The sequence below is a fragment of the Ambystoma mexicanum genome, chromosome 5q (genome assembly GCF_040938575.1).
Source record: "Ambystoma mexicanum isolate Mex_15411 chromosome 5q, UKY_AmexF1_1, whole genome shotgun sequence".
In the NCBI taxonomy this organism is placed as follows: Eukaryota; Metazoa; Chordata; class Amphibia; order Caudata; family Ambystomatidae; genus Ambystoma; species Ambystoma mexicanum.
In genome coordinates this window covers 64,999,946-65,013,247 of record NC_090933.1, presented here as the reverse complement: position 1 = coordinate 65,013,247, position 13,302 = coordinate 64,999,946, and the positions used below count along the sequence as shown (strand labels likewise).

The 13,302-nt window shown below is 47.8% G+C and overlaps 1 protein-coding gene across 2 annotated transcripts in view; it reads right to left on the bottom strand.

Moving 5' to 3' along the window:
- Positions 1-13,302, bottom strand: part of LOC138497213 (uncharacterized) — a 371,787-nt gene that overhangs the window by 140,028 nt on the left and 218,457 nt on the right. For both annotated transcript variants that reach the window (XM_069620537.1, XM_069620538.1), the window contains one exon: positions 8,887-8,908. In XM_069620537.1, coding sequence (XP_069476638.1) covers positions 8,887-8,908 — 22 coding nt within the window. The remainder of the gene's footprint in view (positions 1-8,886; positions 8,909-13,302) is intronic.

Sequence of the window (13,302 nt, the reverse complement as noted above, 5' to 3'; positions counted from 1 at the left end):
ATGTTCCTTCCATCTGAGCGGGGAGGAAGGTTGGGCGCATGTAAATCTAAGCAGATACAACCATCAGAAATGCTTTTACGTAAGTAATGCATGTCTGCTGATGTTTGTTCATCTGCTTAGAATCACGTGCTGTGCATAGACTAGCAAGCAGTACCTGGAGTGGGAGGTGGGTTGTGAGAAGGAACAGTAGTGAAAATAGGTCTTAGTACTGCCTGTTCCACCTGAGAATCAGACCTAGAATGAGTGTTTAGGCAATAGTGTTTTGTAATGGTGTGTATAGAACTCCGGGTTGCCGCTTTGCAAATGGATTCAAGGGGAACATTTGCAATGAATGCTATGGATGCCCTAGTGCCTCGAGTGGAACGTGCTCTAGGCTTGAATGGCAGCTCTCTCTTAGCAAGACTATAGCAGAGTGATGCATTTGACAATCCACTTAGAGATAGTGGATTTGGAGACTGTCTCCTCCTCCTGCCGCCACCGAAACGAAAAACTGATTAGTCTTGCTAAGTGGTCGAGTTCTTTCCATGTAGAACATGACAGATCTGCGTACATCCAGTGTGTGCAGGGTTCTTCCTCCCAGGCTTGAAGGATTTTGAAAGAACGTTGGTAGTTCTATGGACTGGTTCACATGGAACTTGGAAATCAATTTAGGTGAAAACCTAGGTTGAGTGCGCGCAACCACCTTATCTTTGTGAACTGTTACAAAGGGATCTAGGATTGAGAGCGCTTGTAGTTCACTTACTCTCCTATTGGAGCTAATAGCTATCAAAAAAGCTGTCTTCTAGATGAGGTCTTTAAGACTTGCTTTGTGCATGGGCTTGAAAGGAGCCCCCATAAGCCTAGTCAACACCACGTTTAGGTTCCCACACGGGAGCCAGGTTAGAAATGGGAGGGTGAATTCTCGTCACTCCCTCCATGAAAGCTTTAATAACTGGTATCTTCCGCCATGACACTTTCTGTTCTGATGCAGTGTAGGCTGAAAGCACAGATAAGTGCACCTTTATGGAGTTAAAGACCAGGCATGAGTCACGTAAATGAGTTAGGTACAAAAATGTGTGTGGAGAGCAGTTAATCGGGTTAATGTTCTTTGAGTTGCACCAGAAGACAACCCGTTTCCATTTACTGGAATAGCAGTATCGGGTGTTCGGTTTTCTTGCCTCCCTAAGAATGTCCATACATCTGAGGGAGTTGCAGGTGCCCAAACTCTATGACCCCAGGAGCCAGGCCGCTAAGTTCAATGTCTGCGTGCATGGGTGAAGCGTCTCCCCTCTGCCTTGCGACATGTTGTACGGGCAAGGCAGTTTGACTGGAGGAGATAGGGACATCTCCATCAGATGAGCGAACCAAGGTTGGCGGGCCCACCAGTATCATCGTGACTGGTTCCTGGTGCATCTTGTGCACAATCTTTTTGAGAAGTTGAGTCAGGGTGTGGGGGAGGAGAGGGGCGAGGCGTAGACAAATTTCCCTGACCATGTTATCCAGAGTCCATTCCCCTTGGAACGGTTCTGGCGGTACCTGGAGGTGTAATCTTGCCCTTGGGCGTTCTCCAGAGTTGCGAACAAACCGATCTCTGGGAAGCCCCATTCTGCGAAAACGTTGGAGACCATGTCTGTAATCGCCATTCGTACTCCATGGGCAGCGGAAAGTCTCTGCTGAGTAAGTCTGCCAGAAGATGGAGTTCCCCTGCAACATGCGATAACAGGAACATGTTGCTTTTGAGAGCCCACTTCCAAATGTTCTGGGACAGTTTGGACAGCCCTGGAGAATGAGTGCCCCCTTGTTTGTTCAGATAGTACATGGCCGTGGTGGTGTCTGAGGATTAGGATCGTCTTCCCCTGCAGTTGTGTCTGAAAAGCTTTTAACGCTTTGAACACTGCCCACAGTTCCAACAGGTTTATGTGGTTGGATGCTATGTCTGACGACCAAACTCTGTGCCCTGTTTTTGAAGCAGTGAGCTCCCCACCCTGTAAGAGACGAGTCTGTTAGAGTGGCTTCCACTGCGGGGGGGAGGTGAAGGATTTTCCTTTCAAGAGGTTGTCCCTCGACAACCACTGCAGCGAGAGAACGAGGGCCGGGGAGACAACTACTAGATCGTCCGGCTGTCCCTTGGCCTGACACCACTGGCTGTCGAGCCACTCTTGCATTGGGCGCAGGCGCACATGAGGAACCAAGTAGATGCATGACGCCATCATTCCTAGCAGTCGCATAGCCTCGCGTACCGTCACCTCTCGACTGGCTACATACTGAGGGATTTGAAACATGTTTTGAACCCTCTCTTTGGAGGGGGAAGACTAGCCCGTCCTTTGTTCGAATTAGAGACCCTAGGAACTGTTTGACCTGACTGGGGTCTAGGCTGGATTTCTTCTAGTTTATAGAGAATCCCAGACTGAATAAAAGATGTATCGTCTTTTGGGTATTTGACAGACATGTTTCGTAATAGAGTCCCCTGTTATGAGCCAGTCGTCGAGGTAAGGGTAGGCCAGGATGGATTGCCTGCGCAGATGTGCTGCTGCCACCGCTAGTACCTTTGTAAATATCCTTGGTGCAGATGCTATGCCGAAGGGTAGTAATTTGAACTGATCATGCTGGTCTTATATCATAAATCTGAGGTATTTTCTGTGCATTGGCAACATTGAAATATGAAAGTATGCATAGTTACCTGTGATAGCAGTGGAATTACTTCCTGCAGAGTGACCATGCAGAACTTTTGTGGCTTTACAAATGTTTTCGCTGGGCGCAGATCTAAAACAGGGCGCATGGTTAGATCCTTTTTGGGTACAAGGAAGTACACTGAATAAATACTGTCTTTTACCTGTGACAGAGGTACGATTTCTATGGCTCCATTCTCCTGCAGTGTCTCGACTTCCTGAAGAAGTATGCAAAGATGTTCTGGTGTCAGTAGTCTTGCTCGTGGAGGTCTGAATGTTGGGGACCGGTTGAACTCTATACTGTATCCGTGGGCCACAGTCTTTAGAAACCACTGGTCTGTAGTCCCTCCCATGCCTGAAGGAACGATCTTAGCCGGCCCCCGCCTGGTGAGACATGGGAGGTGACCCGAATCTTCGGGTCATTTTGAGCCTGAGGCCAGGGAGCCTCTAGGGCTAGAGACCCAGCCCCTTCCTTTGCCACGACACTGACCCCTTTGGGGATATGGGGTGTATCTGGTATTCCCCTGTGGAGAATTCCAATTTTTTCCCCAAGGAATATTGTTGCTGAGGGAAGCATCGGTCACGAAAAAGCCGTTTGGACCCAGAAACTCGTCTTGTAGAGGGCCTTTGTGCAATTTGATCCAGTGGTTTTAGGGTGTCATGCTCCTTTTTTGCGCTCAAGGGACTCATCGACCGTCTGCCCAAACAGGTTGGCTTCTTCAACGGGTTTATTCATCAGCGACGCTTGTCTCTCTGGCTTGAATCCAGAGTTCTGCATCCACGCATTCCTTTTCAGGAATGTGCCCTGAGCCAGGAATCGACCAGCCGTTTGACGAATCCAAAGTGTTCTTAAGTATGCTCTGGCTCACTTGTCTGCCCTCAGTGACAGTGGTGAGGGGAAGAGTACGTAGAGGTTCGGGAACCTCATGTATGCCTTCCTGTAGTAAGGCCCACTGGGCATCGGCGTAGCTGGCCAGGAAGGTGGTGGTGTTGGCAATACGTGTGGAAAACACTGCTGCAACCGTGATTCTCTTCCAAAGGGTGTAGAGGAGTTCCTTACCAGGGGGTGCCTCGCCTGTTGACAAAGGGACCCCTCTGCCCTCTTTCGTGTAGTAGTCACCAACAGAGAATCTGGGATGGAATGATGTCTGATATACAGAGGGTCCGAGGGAGAAGGACGAAAGTTTTTCTATTCGTGGGTCGACAACTCTTTTGAGAGCAGGTGTTGATAAGGGGGGGGGGGGGGGCGCCAGACATTTCTTAATTGAATTAAGGAGGAATAGCCTGGCTGGCCGGTGGCTTCTCCTTGAGGATGTCTTCCACGAAGTCTGCTTTGGGGATAGTTTCACCTGTAGCAATCTTAAAGTGATCAGCTGCTTTACGCAACATTACGTTGAGTCAATTGGCAGTTGCTGCCTATTGGGGGTGGACTGGAGAAGAATCCAGAGACAGGGCATCAGGATCTTGAGGATTGGGGGACTGCCATGGGTGATTGTCACCTATATCTGGGTTCTCTTCCCAGCTCTCTATGGGATCATGTATGTCTTCAGGATTGATGAATTCCTCATCCTGATTGTCTGCAGGAATGTCTTCCTCAGTTAGGTCGTAATTGTCTAGGTCCTCTTCCAAAGAGGGGTCAAAAAGCCTTGGAAATTTTGCTCTAGGGTCCACAGGGCTCTCCTCCCTTGGCCTCCTTGATTTGGGGGTTTCTGAACGGGAAACAAACCTGTCCAGCCTTTCCATGGAGTTCTCAAACTTTTCTCTAGTCCAAACCGAAGCCTAGAATGGTCTAGAGGTGGAAAAGGGTCCTGAACACGTTAATGTCGACAAAACGTAGAGATTTTAGTCTCAACATCGAAGACAGCCCTTTGGCCTCAGAGAAATCCTCTTGAGGGACCGATAGGTGTGACTTCTCTGTGCTTCGCTTTCGATTTATGGGTGGGTTTCCGGTACCACCCCCCGCTCCCTTAGGGGAGGGGAACCTCAGCGGATTCTTGGCCTTCTCCGTAGGCCTCCGGACATCCTTGGTTTGCCGTTTCTGAGAATCGGCGGCAACAATCATAGCTAAGCTGTCGGCGACGTACTCAGTGGTCGGTAGGCGCGTAGCTTCAGCCTGCGATTGCGAGAGAGTCCTTTTTGGCGGAGCCGGGGCCTTGCCTTCAACGGCAGCTTTTTGTCAGCGGTGTAGTCTTTGAAGGAACCAGAATCTTATCGTCGCCGGGCGCCTTCTTGCGATACATCTTGACGGAACCTGGTATATTGGGGTAGCGCCCTTTGTCTTCAATGGGCCCGTCGCTAGGCGCATATGCGGCTGCGGGGAGGGCTGCCGATCCCGACGGTCGGCGGGTGCCGCCAGAACTTCCATTGTACCCGTTGGCGCTAAAGTCTTCGACTTGGCCAAAGATTGACTTGGGGTGGTGTGTTTTGTGCTGTGTACATGTTCGTCCTTGTCGCCGGAATGCGACTTCCCCATACTAAGCCGTGCCTAGCGGGGCCGGGGACAGACGACGCAGAATGTGAGCATTCCATCGAAAGGTCAACAACCTCTGGTTCGGAGGTCTGATAGTCCACTCTTGCCGTCATCCCACTTGGTGGCTGCGGCAGAACATTCAGCCTTCAACATACCGTAGGCCGCCCACCGCTTGACTCTACACTCCTTTAATGTCTTAGGACAGGAGCTTACAAACATCCTCCTTCCTTGTGATTGAGGGGCAAGCACCGGTTACACCGTCTGTGCTCATCTTTCCACGGGAATTTGCTCTTACAAATCGGGCAAAACCTAAATGTCTTTAGGAATGCCTGAATGCACAGAGTTCTGATTGGCTGGCCTTTCAAGACAGCCACCCTGCTGTTTGAGTGACAGCTAGGCTGTGCATGAATAGGAGAAACTTGATTAAAAGACAAGGGTTTTGGGACTGAAGACTGAGTCGACCACTGGGAAGAACAACCAGGTGAAGAAACTGCACGAAGCTTGCTGCATCTTCCTGGGCCTTTGAATTGCCTGGCGAAGCTCTGCAGCTGTGCTGAAACATTTTCTAAATCAACATGAGAAGTTTAGGAAGGAACTTCTTCCCTTGGGTCAGTGGGACTAACCCCGAGACAAACTCCACCGGACCATCTTCCCCGACTGGCTGTACTTTGCTGCTGCAGGAACTGAGTGCCAGGGGTCAAGAAATCCATAGTCAAGTGCAATGTCTGCAAGCCGACCACAAGCTCCTAGTCTCCCCAGGACCCCCCAGAAGCACGACGACCAGAGCTCGAGTCCCCTCACCAGGGTGCAGGACTCAAGAAGTGAAGGAAGCCCAACCGGTTTAGCACCACAGTGGTCCTGTTCACCGAGCGCTGAAATCGCAAAGTGCTGATGATCTGAAAAGAGCCCGTAGCTTCAGCCGACCTCCGAATTGCTGCTGCAGGAGTCCTCCAGACGTCGAAGGAAGCTCATCGTCGAAGGAAGCTCATTTCAGGACAATTGTCTGCATTTTTTTCTTCAGCGCACATGCATTTTTGACTCCAAGAATATTGTGACTGAAAATGTGCAATATTACCATTTTGACAGCAACCATCATTTGCTTGCAGCAGTATTACAAAGAATTCTAACTCCATCTCTCCTGAAGAACAAGAGCATGGCCTGAAGTATGCAGATTTGAAGGCTTGTGGCACTTTCCCTGTTGCGATTAAAAGGTTAATGTGATATTCCATGGGCATTCCTTGTTTAAGAATTGATTTGTATATGTCTGGCGGGCAGGGGTCTTCGGGAGACCCTGAGTTATTGGTTTCACTCACCAGTTTGATGAATTTCTCCACTGATATTTCTGGAAAGCTTTATAGTTTGTTCGGGTGTTACTCCTGAGTGTAGGTGGGGATCGTAGTCAGATTGGGCGGTCTGTTTTGTATGGTTTGTTGGATGTTAGTGATTTTGTTTTTGAAGTGGTCTGCAAGGTCATTGCATAGTTTCATACATTTGGTGTGTTGCATCTGAGGATTTTTATTTCATTTATGATTTTGAAGAGTTCTTTTTGGGTGTTTGGTGCTTCAAAGATTTGGTTGTCGTAGCGTTTCCTCTTCACTTTTTTGGGACAGCCACCATGGTGGGTGAGTGACAGCTAGGCTAAAATGAAAGGGGGAGAGCTGTATAAAAGGAGAGTCTTTTGGCTTGGAAGGCAGAGTCAACCACTGGACGAAGGAACCAAAGAACAACTTGAAGTGAAGAGGAAGCCTGCTGCAACTACGGGACTGTTGGTTTGCCCGGTGAAGCCCTGCTGCAGTGCCGAAACACCAAGTTTGCATCGACAGAAGTCCCTGCAAGGACTACTTCTCCCCTTTAGTTGGTGGGACCAGAAGCAAGGAAAGTCCATCTCAACAGCCAGGAACCATGGTGTTGCTATTTGTGGTAGTCGTGAGGAGCTGAAACACTGAAGTGCCACTAGTTTGAAGATTGCCGATTGCGAGCGGTGACCGCCCCATTGCAGTGCAGGAGTCCCCAGAAGTCCTCCCTCTTGTCCCCACGACTGAGGCCCAGGAACAGTGAGATCTGTAGAGCTGCACAGGAACAGAAGCCATCTGCTGCACTTTTCTTCAATCCAAAGGTACTGTAAAGTCTGATAGAATTTACCGCGTATTATACCTCTTATTGCAGAGTTGCTTGCATCTTCTACTATCTCACAAGCCTAAACAGCTTGTGGCCCTACATGGATTCTTTTCTTCAAAGGTTTCTCAAACATTGTGCAAAGACTTTTCTTACTTACCTACCAGAAGTGCTTCAGCTCATATACACTTTTGCCCATTGACTTTGGCTTAACCTATTACACTGAATGACTCTGTTTAGGGAATCCTTAAGTATTTGCCTAAGAATATATGTGCGATCGTTTGTTCGAACCTTTACCTAATTCCAAAGAATGTTCCAAATGCTACAGTAAAATACTAATGTCCCCAGCACACTAGCTATTGAAGTCACCTGAGGGAGTAGGTTGTGACTGTGGGCCATCTCAAAAGGGTCTTTACTGATTTAGAAACTAAGTGCGTAGATTTTGGAGTGTATTTGTGTGTTGCTTTTATATTGCTCCCTTCTGAAGGAGGCTTATTCTAACTGACAGATACATTGTTTATTCAAGAAACCTTGCGTGCAAGTGTTTATTTGAATACTTGGCAGTGTGAATCTCAGTGCAACTCCCCTACAGCTCACATTCAAACCGCTTGAGATAAGCTTGGCTACTCAACATGCTACCAACCTGTGTAGTACAGACTTATAACAAAGGTTGGGTTCCTATTGCCAGGAGGTCAGGGTTGTTGTAGTGCACCCAAAGGGTACTGCATACAATCTTGCCTAACAATGAAGTCATTCAGTTTGCTGGAATATGTTTAGCATAAGAAAAGTTTACTCGCCTACTTTATTGCTCTTGTTGAACTGAATCTTAACTTTGGGATTAATGTTACTATTAGCTGCTGCTTTTTATCCTTGTGTATATATACAAATAAATACTTATACTATAAATAAGTGTGTAAGTGTTCAATTGGATACCTGTATTTACCAATTTCATTGTACAGCTTTCATTACCCCTCTTAAGTTTGGCTGCTCAGTAACTACCAACTTGTGTAGTACACCCTATAGTAAAAAGGTGTGTTACCCAATACCAAGAGAAGCCTTGTAAAGTCACACCAGTTGGACTCTACAAACTCTTACCTAAAATACAAAACTGCCTTTTTGGTCACAAATCATGTACGACGGCCCCATATATAGTTTTCCGTTCAGAGTTGCACTCAACATACGAAGAATAACCGCCCCCCCCCCCCCCCACAATTGTATTACTCACATTTTACATTTACAAATTAAAAGTGCATGCAAAGAATCATGAATAGCACTTCACTTTAAAGACTTTCTAAGTAGTAGCTCCTGGGTCATAGTAATCAGCTCCTAGTCAGAGCAAAGGACCCAACACCCCGGAGCTACTTTCAGCTCCTGCTCCACAAATCCCAATTTCGAGCCCTGCCATCCTAACAGTTACACAAGGGGGACAGGGCAAAAATATAGTCAGTCATTAGTGCTTTAGTGGAATACATAACTAATGAAAGTAAATAAACAATGATGGCAGGTAGCACACAATTTGTCCACCCTTCACTTCACATATGAGTGACATAATAGGCTACTGGTCGCATGAATCTTACTGTAAGCAAAGTATGCTGAATTAAATCTGAAGACTAGAGACACTGAATTATTTATTCTTAAATGAAGAGTACTTACGTTTGGAACAAGATTGTCCCACCTGCAACACAAAACACATTTCAGAAATATGCAAAATGAAAAGATAAACTGAACACTTGTGGACAATAAACCTGTTTAAGGTTCAGGAAGCAGTCTACTTTACTCTGATTAATACTCATAGCAGATATATGGTAACAAAACAGTCAAGTGGTTGATAGTTTGTGCATTTCACTATAAATTCAAAACTTAATTACCATTTATTATCTAACCCTTACCTAGGGCAAGGTAAGAACCCACGTTAAGAACAATGTAATGCTTACAACTGAAACATTGAATTAGATTTCCATCCTTATCACTTAATTTGATAAAGCAGACTCATTAAATGCATAATATAATCAGCAGAATGGTCAGCCCTGGATAAATTGTATCCATGAGATTAGTCAAATACGTGTAATTGTATTATAGCCAGATTTATAATAAATGGGAGCATTACTAAACAATCTTCAATTAACACATCTAAAATAAGAATGAAAAATACCAGTTCTAAAAAAATTGTAGAGCATTAAACACCCTCATATACGATAAGGCACTCTAAGGTTCCAAGCGCCGTTAAAAATGTAACATTGGGGAAACCACATCAGACTAAAGCGAAAAGCAAACAAATCCAACAGCAGGGATTCTACAAACCCCTGCCTCGTATAATCTATAATGGCTTCGGGGGCATTTCTTAGTCTAGTTAGCAAAGGCTTTGTACAGATCTCTGCTGAGGGGTGAAGGCATGCTTCGCGCCTAAGTGTTAAACCAGGACGTTGATCAAGCTAAACCAAAACTCAATTTTATGGGACCACTGCACTTTTTGCTTTTCACTCATTTTATTGAGTGGAGGACAGAGGCACCAGGGACGATCCAAGCATTTTTCCTGAGCTAGGGCAAAAGGGCCTGATGCCCCCCTCACCTTGACCATGCTGCTCCAAATGTGTTCCACCACTTCACATGCTTGGTTAGTGTTAGGGAGAAGGAAGTTACTTACCTGTAACTTATTCTCCTGCATGGGTCTGGCATGGATTCACATGCTCACGAATATTCCCAGTCATCAGGCTGGGAATCCTCGGTTAAAAAAAAAAAAACGTTCACTTTGGTTTATAGGCAAAAGACGGTTTATAAACAAATCACTGAGCTCTAGGTCATACTGCCGCAAGCCAATTAATGCCCACTCCCTAAGCCCCTTCTCTCGCAGCCATCTTCAGATTTGGCAGCACGTAAAGTGGCAGTATGACCAAGAAGAGCCACAGAAGGGACGAGGGAGGGTTTGCGTGTGAATCCATGCCAGACCCATGCTGGCGAACAACAGTAACTGGTTCCTTCCCCATCATAGGATCTGGCATGGATTCACATGCTCAGAAATATAGAAAACTTAACAGTACATCATACACAACCATGGGAGGTGGAAAGGCTCAACAGAAGCAATCACTCTTATCTACTCACCAGGCTCACCTTCAAGCAAACAGGTTGTGAAACACTGCTTGGCCGACTCTGAACTCCTCTGGAATCCCTGTCGATGCAGTAGAATTTCGTGAAGGTGTGCGCAGACTTCCATGTAGCAGCCCTGCAGATGTCTAGCAGGTGCACACCAGACAGGACGCCGTCATCGCAGCGATCGCTCTTGTAGAATGGGCTCTCAGACGGCCAGGCAGCGGCCGGTTTGCCAACCGGTGACAGTGAGTGAAGTAGCCACAGAGCCACCTGGAGATGGAAGCCTTGGACAAGGCCTTCCCATAGTTCAAAGGACCCAAGTTCACAAAAAGCTGAGAAGTCTTCCGGAAACTCTCTGCGGCCCAGACCACAAAGCTTCAGCTTGAGCCACATCCTGCGAGTGCAAAGTCCTTTCAGCTGTTGACAAAGGCGTCGGAAAAAACACAGGCAACACAAACGGTTCGTTGAGATGAAATTCCGACAGAACCTTGGGCATGAAGGAGGGGTGCGTCCGCAGCACCACCCTCGTCTCGTTGAAAGTCAAATAAGGCCACTTGCAGGACAGGGCGTGGATCTCACCTACTCTCCTGGCAGTGGTGATGACCACGAGGAAAGCGGTCTTCCAAGACAGGAACTTGAGCGGAGCTTGATGCATAGGCTTGAAAGGGGCCTCCATGAGCCTAGTCAGAACCACGTTGAGTTCCCACGCCGGGGCAGGCGCCTTCACTGACAGGAACGATCCAAACAGTCCCTTGATGAACTCCTTGACTAGATTGTCACCAAAGAGAAGACCGTCCCGGAGATCTGATGCAGCGTGAGATAGACGCCAGATGCACTTTGATGGAGGCGTGAGCCAGCCCCGACTTAGCCAACAAGTACGCAAGGACTTGGGGGGGCCGTGCACCTTAGAGGGGTAATCTTCTGCGACCGGCACCAAGTCACGAAACACTTCCATTTGTCTCTGTAACACTTCAGTTGACGCCCTGGCCTTGGCGAGGACCTCCCTGCAGTCCGAAGGTAGCTCGTAACCACCAAACTAAGGCTGGAGGAGCCAGCGATCCTGGGTCGTGGTGCAGGATTGCACCTCCTTCTCAGGCGAGAAGATCCGCGACCACTGTTAGCTTGACTGGAGGGGACGCCTACATGCTGAGAAGGTCCAGGTACCAGATTTGCCTCGGCCACACTGGTGCAACGAGGATTATCCTGCACCGGCTGAGTTGACTGATGACTCGTAGCAGCGGCGGAAACAGGGAACGCGTACAGAACAGGCCTTGCCAAGGGAAGGAGAACACGTCCCCCATTTTCCCCGGCTAGGGGAGCCTGCTGGCAAACCTCAGCACTTGGTATTCGTCGCCGCAACAGATCAATCTGGGGACTGCCACACCTGAGGAAGAGGTTGTCCACTTTATCCTGCCGAAGCTCCCAATCGTGGCACAAGTGCAGCTCCCTGCTGAGGGAGTCGGCAACAGTGTTTCACTCCCGCCAGGAGAAAAGGAATGAGAAACATCTCATGGGCAACGGGCCAGTTCCAAAATTCCTGCCTCTCTGCAGAGAGGCAGGGATCTGGTGCCCCCGTGCTTTCGGATGTAAAACTGCAGTGGTATTAACCATGAAGACCCTCACCACTTTGCCCTTGAGGGCCCAAAACACTGCCCGTAGTTCCAAGACGTTGATGTATAGTGTCTTCTCCGACAGCTACAGGCCTCTGGCGTGGAGACGTCCGGTGTGGGCTCCCCAGCCCTCTAGGGAAGCGTCCGTCGTGACCGTCTCCTGGTACGGCAGGCTCTGGAAGTCCATGCCCCCAACGTTGTTGGAGTACACGCCCCACCACCTTATCGCTCGAGAGAACTCCTCGTCGCGCACGATCCTGTCCTTGAAGCTTCCGGACACCTGGATCCAACAGGAGTACAGGAATTCCTAGAGCGGTCGCACCCCCAACCTGAAGAACCAGAACAGGTAGATATATGACATGGCGAGCTGCTACTTGAGGGCCATCACTGTGGCAATCTTTAGTGCCAACAGCAGTTGCACCTTGCCCAAAATGGCTGCTATGCTCTCCTCTGACAGAGCCGCTTGGAAAGATACTGAGTCGAGTCTGGACCTGAGGAACAGCCCGTCCTGCGATGGAGTCAAGCATGACTTCACATAGTTCACAGAGAACCCCTGATCAGCCAGCATCAAGACGGTCCTCTCCGTGTGATCGACTGCAATGTCCCTCGACTTGGCACGGATGAGCCAGTCGTAGAGGTTAAGTAAGATTTTCACAGAACTGGTAAATCTTCCTGACCTGGGTCAACGCCAGACCTTTTTGCTTTATTAGTGGGATATTTTTTCCTTAATACCTCAATGAATGGGAACCTTCTCCCACACCTTGGGAACCTTTTTAAAGTTATCCTCTAACAACTTATTGGCAATAAGTGCCTGTTGTTGCTGGGTTGCTCAAGGGGCTTTCCCCTTTAACTTTCTTTTGCTAACCTTGGGTGAACTACAGTTCCCAAGGGCAGAAGGGATCTGTGGATCCCTTTTACATTTTGTTCTGTGAAGCCAGCACACCCCACCTTACGTGGAGTGCTGGGGAGATGCAATGTATCCCCCTTCACATTAAAACTAACCATTCTACCTTTTATTTATTTGGTGTACCTTTACTGCGAGCGGTGTTCACAGCTGCAGTACAAGCACCTTGGGGTGCTCATTTTACCAAAACGGCCCCAAGTCTTTTTTTTGCAATTTTAGGGTTTTATAGTTTCTCGTTCCCTCCCCCGACATCCAGAGCAGGAAATTCCTTAGTGAAATTAACAGTTTTTATCGAATTCATTAAATAATAGGGCATCACCTGTCTAATTGCAGCGTTCCCACCAGATTAGTAGATAGATGTCTTCAGAAGATTTCTTTACAGCATTTTCTCAGGAACAATTATAAGGAGACTTGAGGGAGCGAAATTAAACAGGATTTAACATAAGGGTATTTAGATGAAAGGCAGTT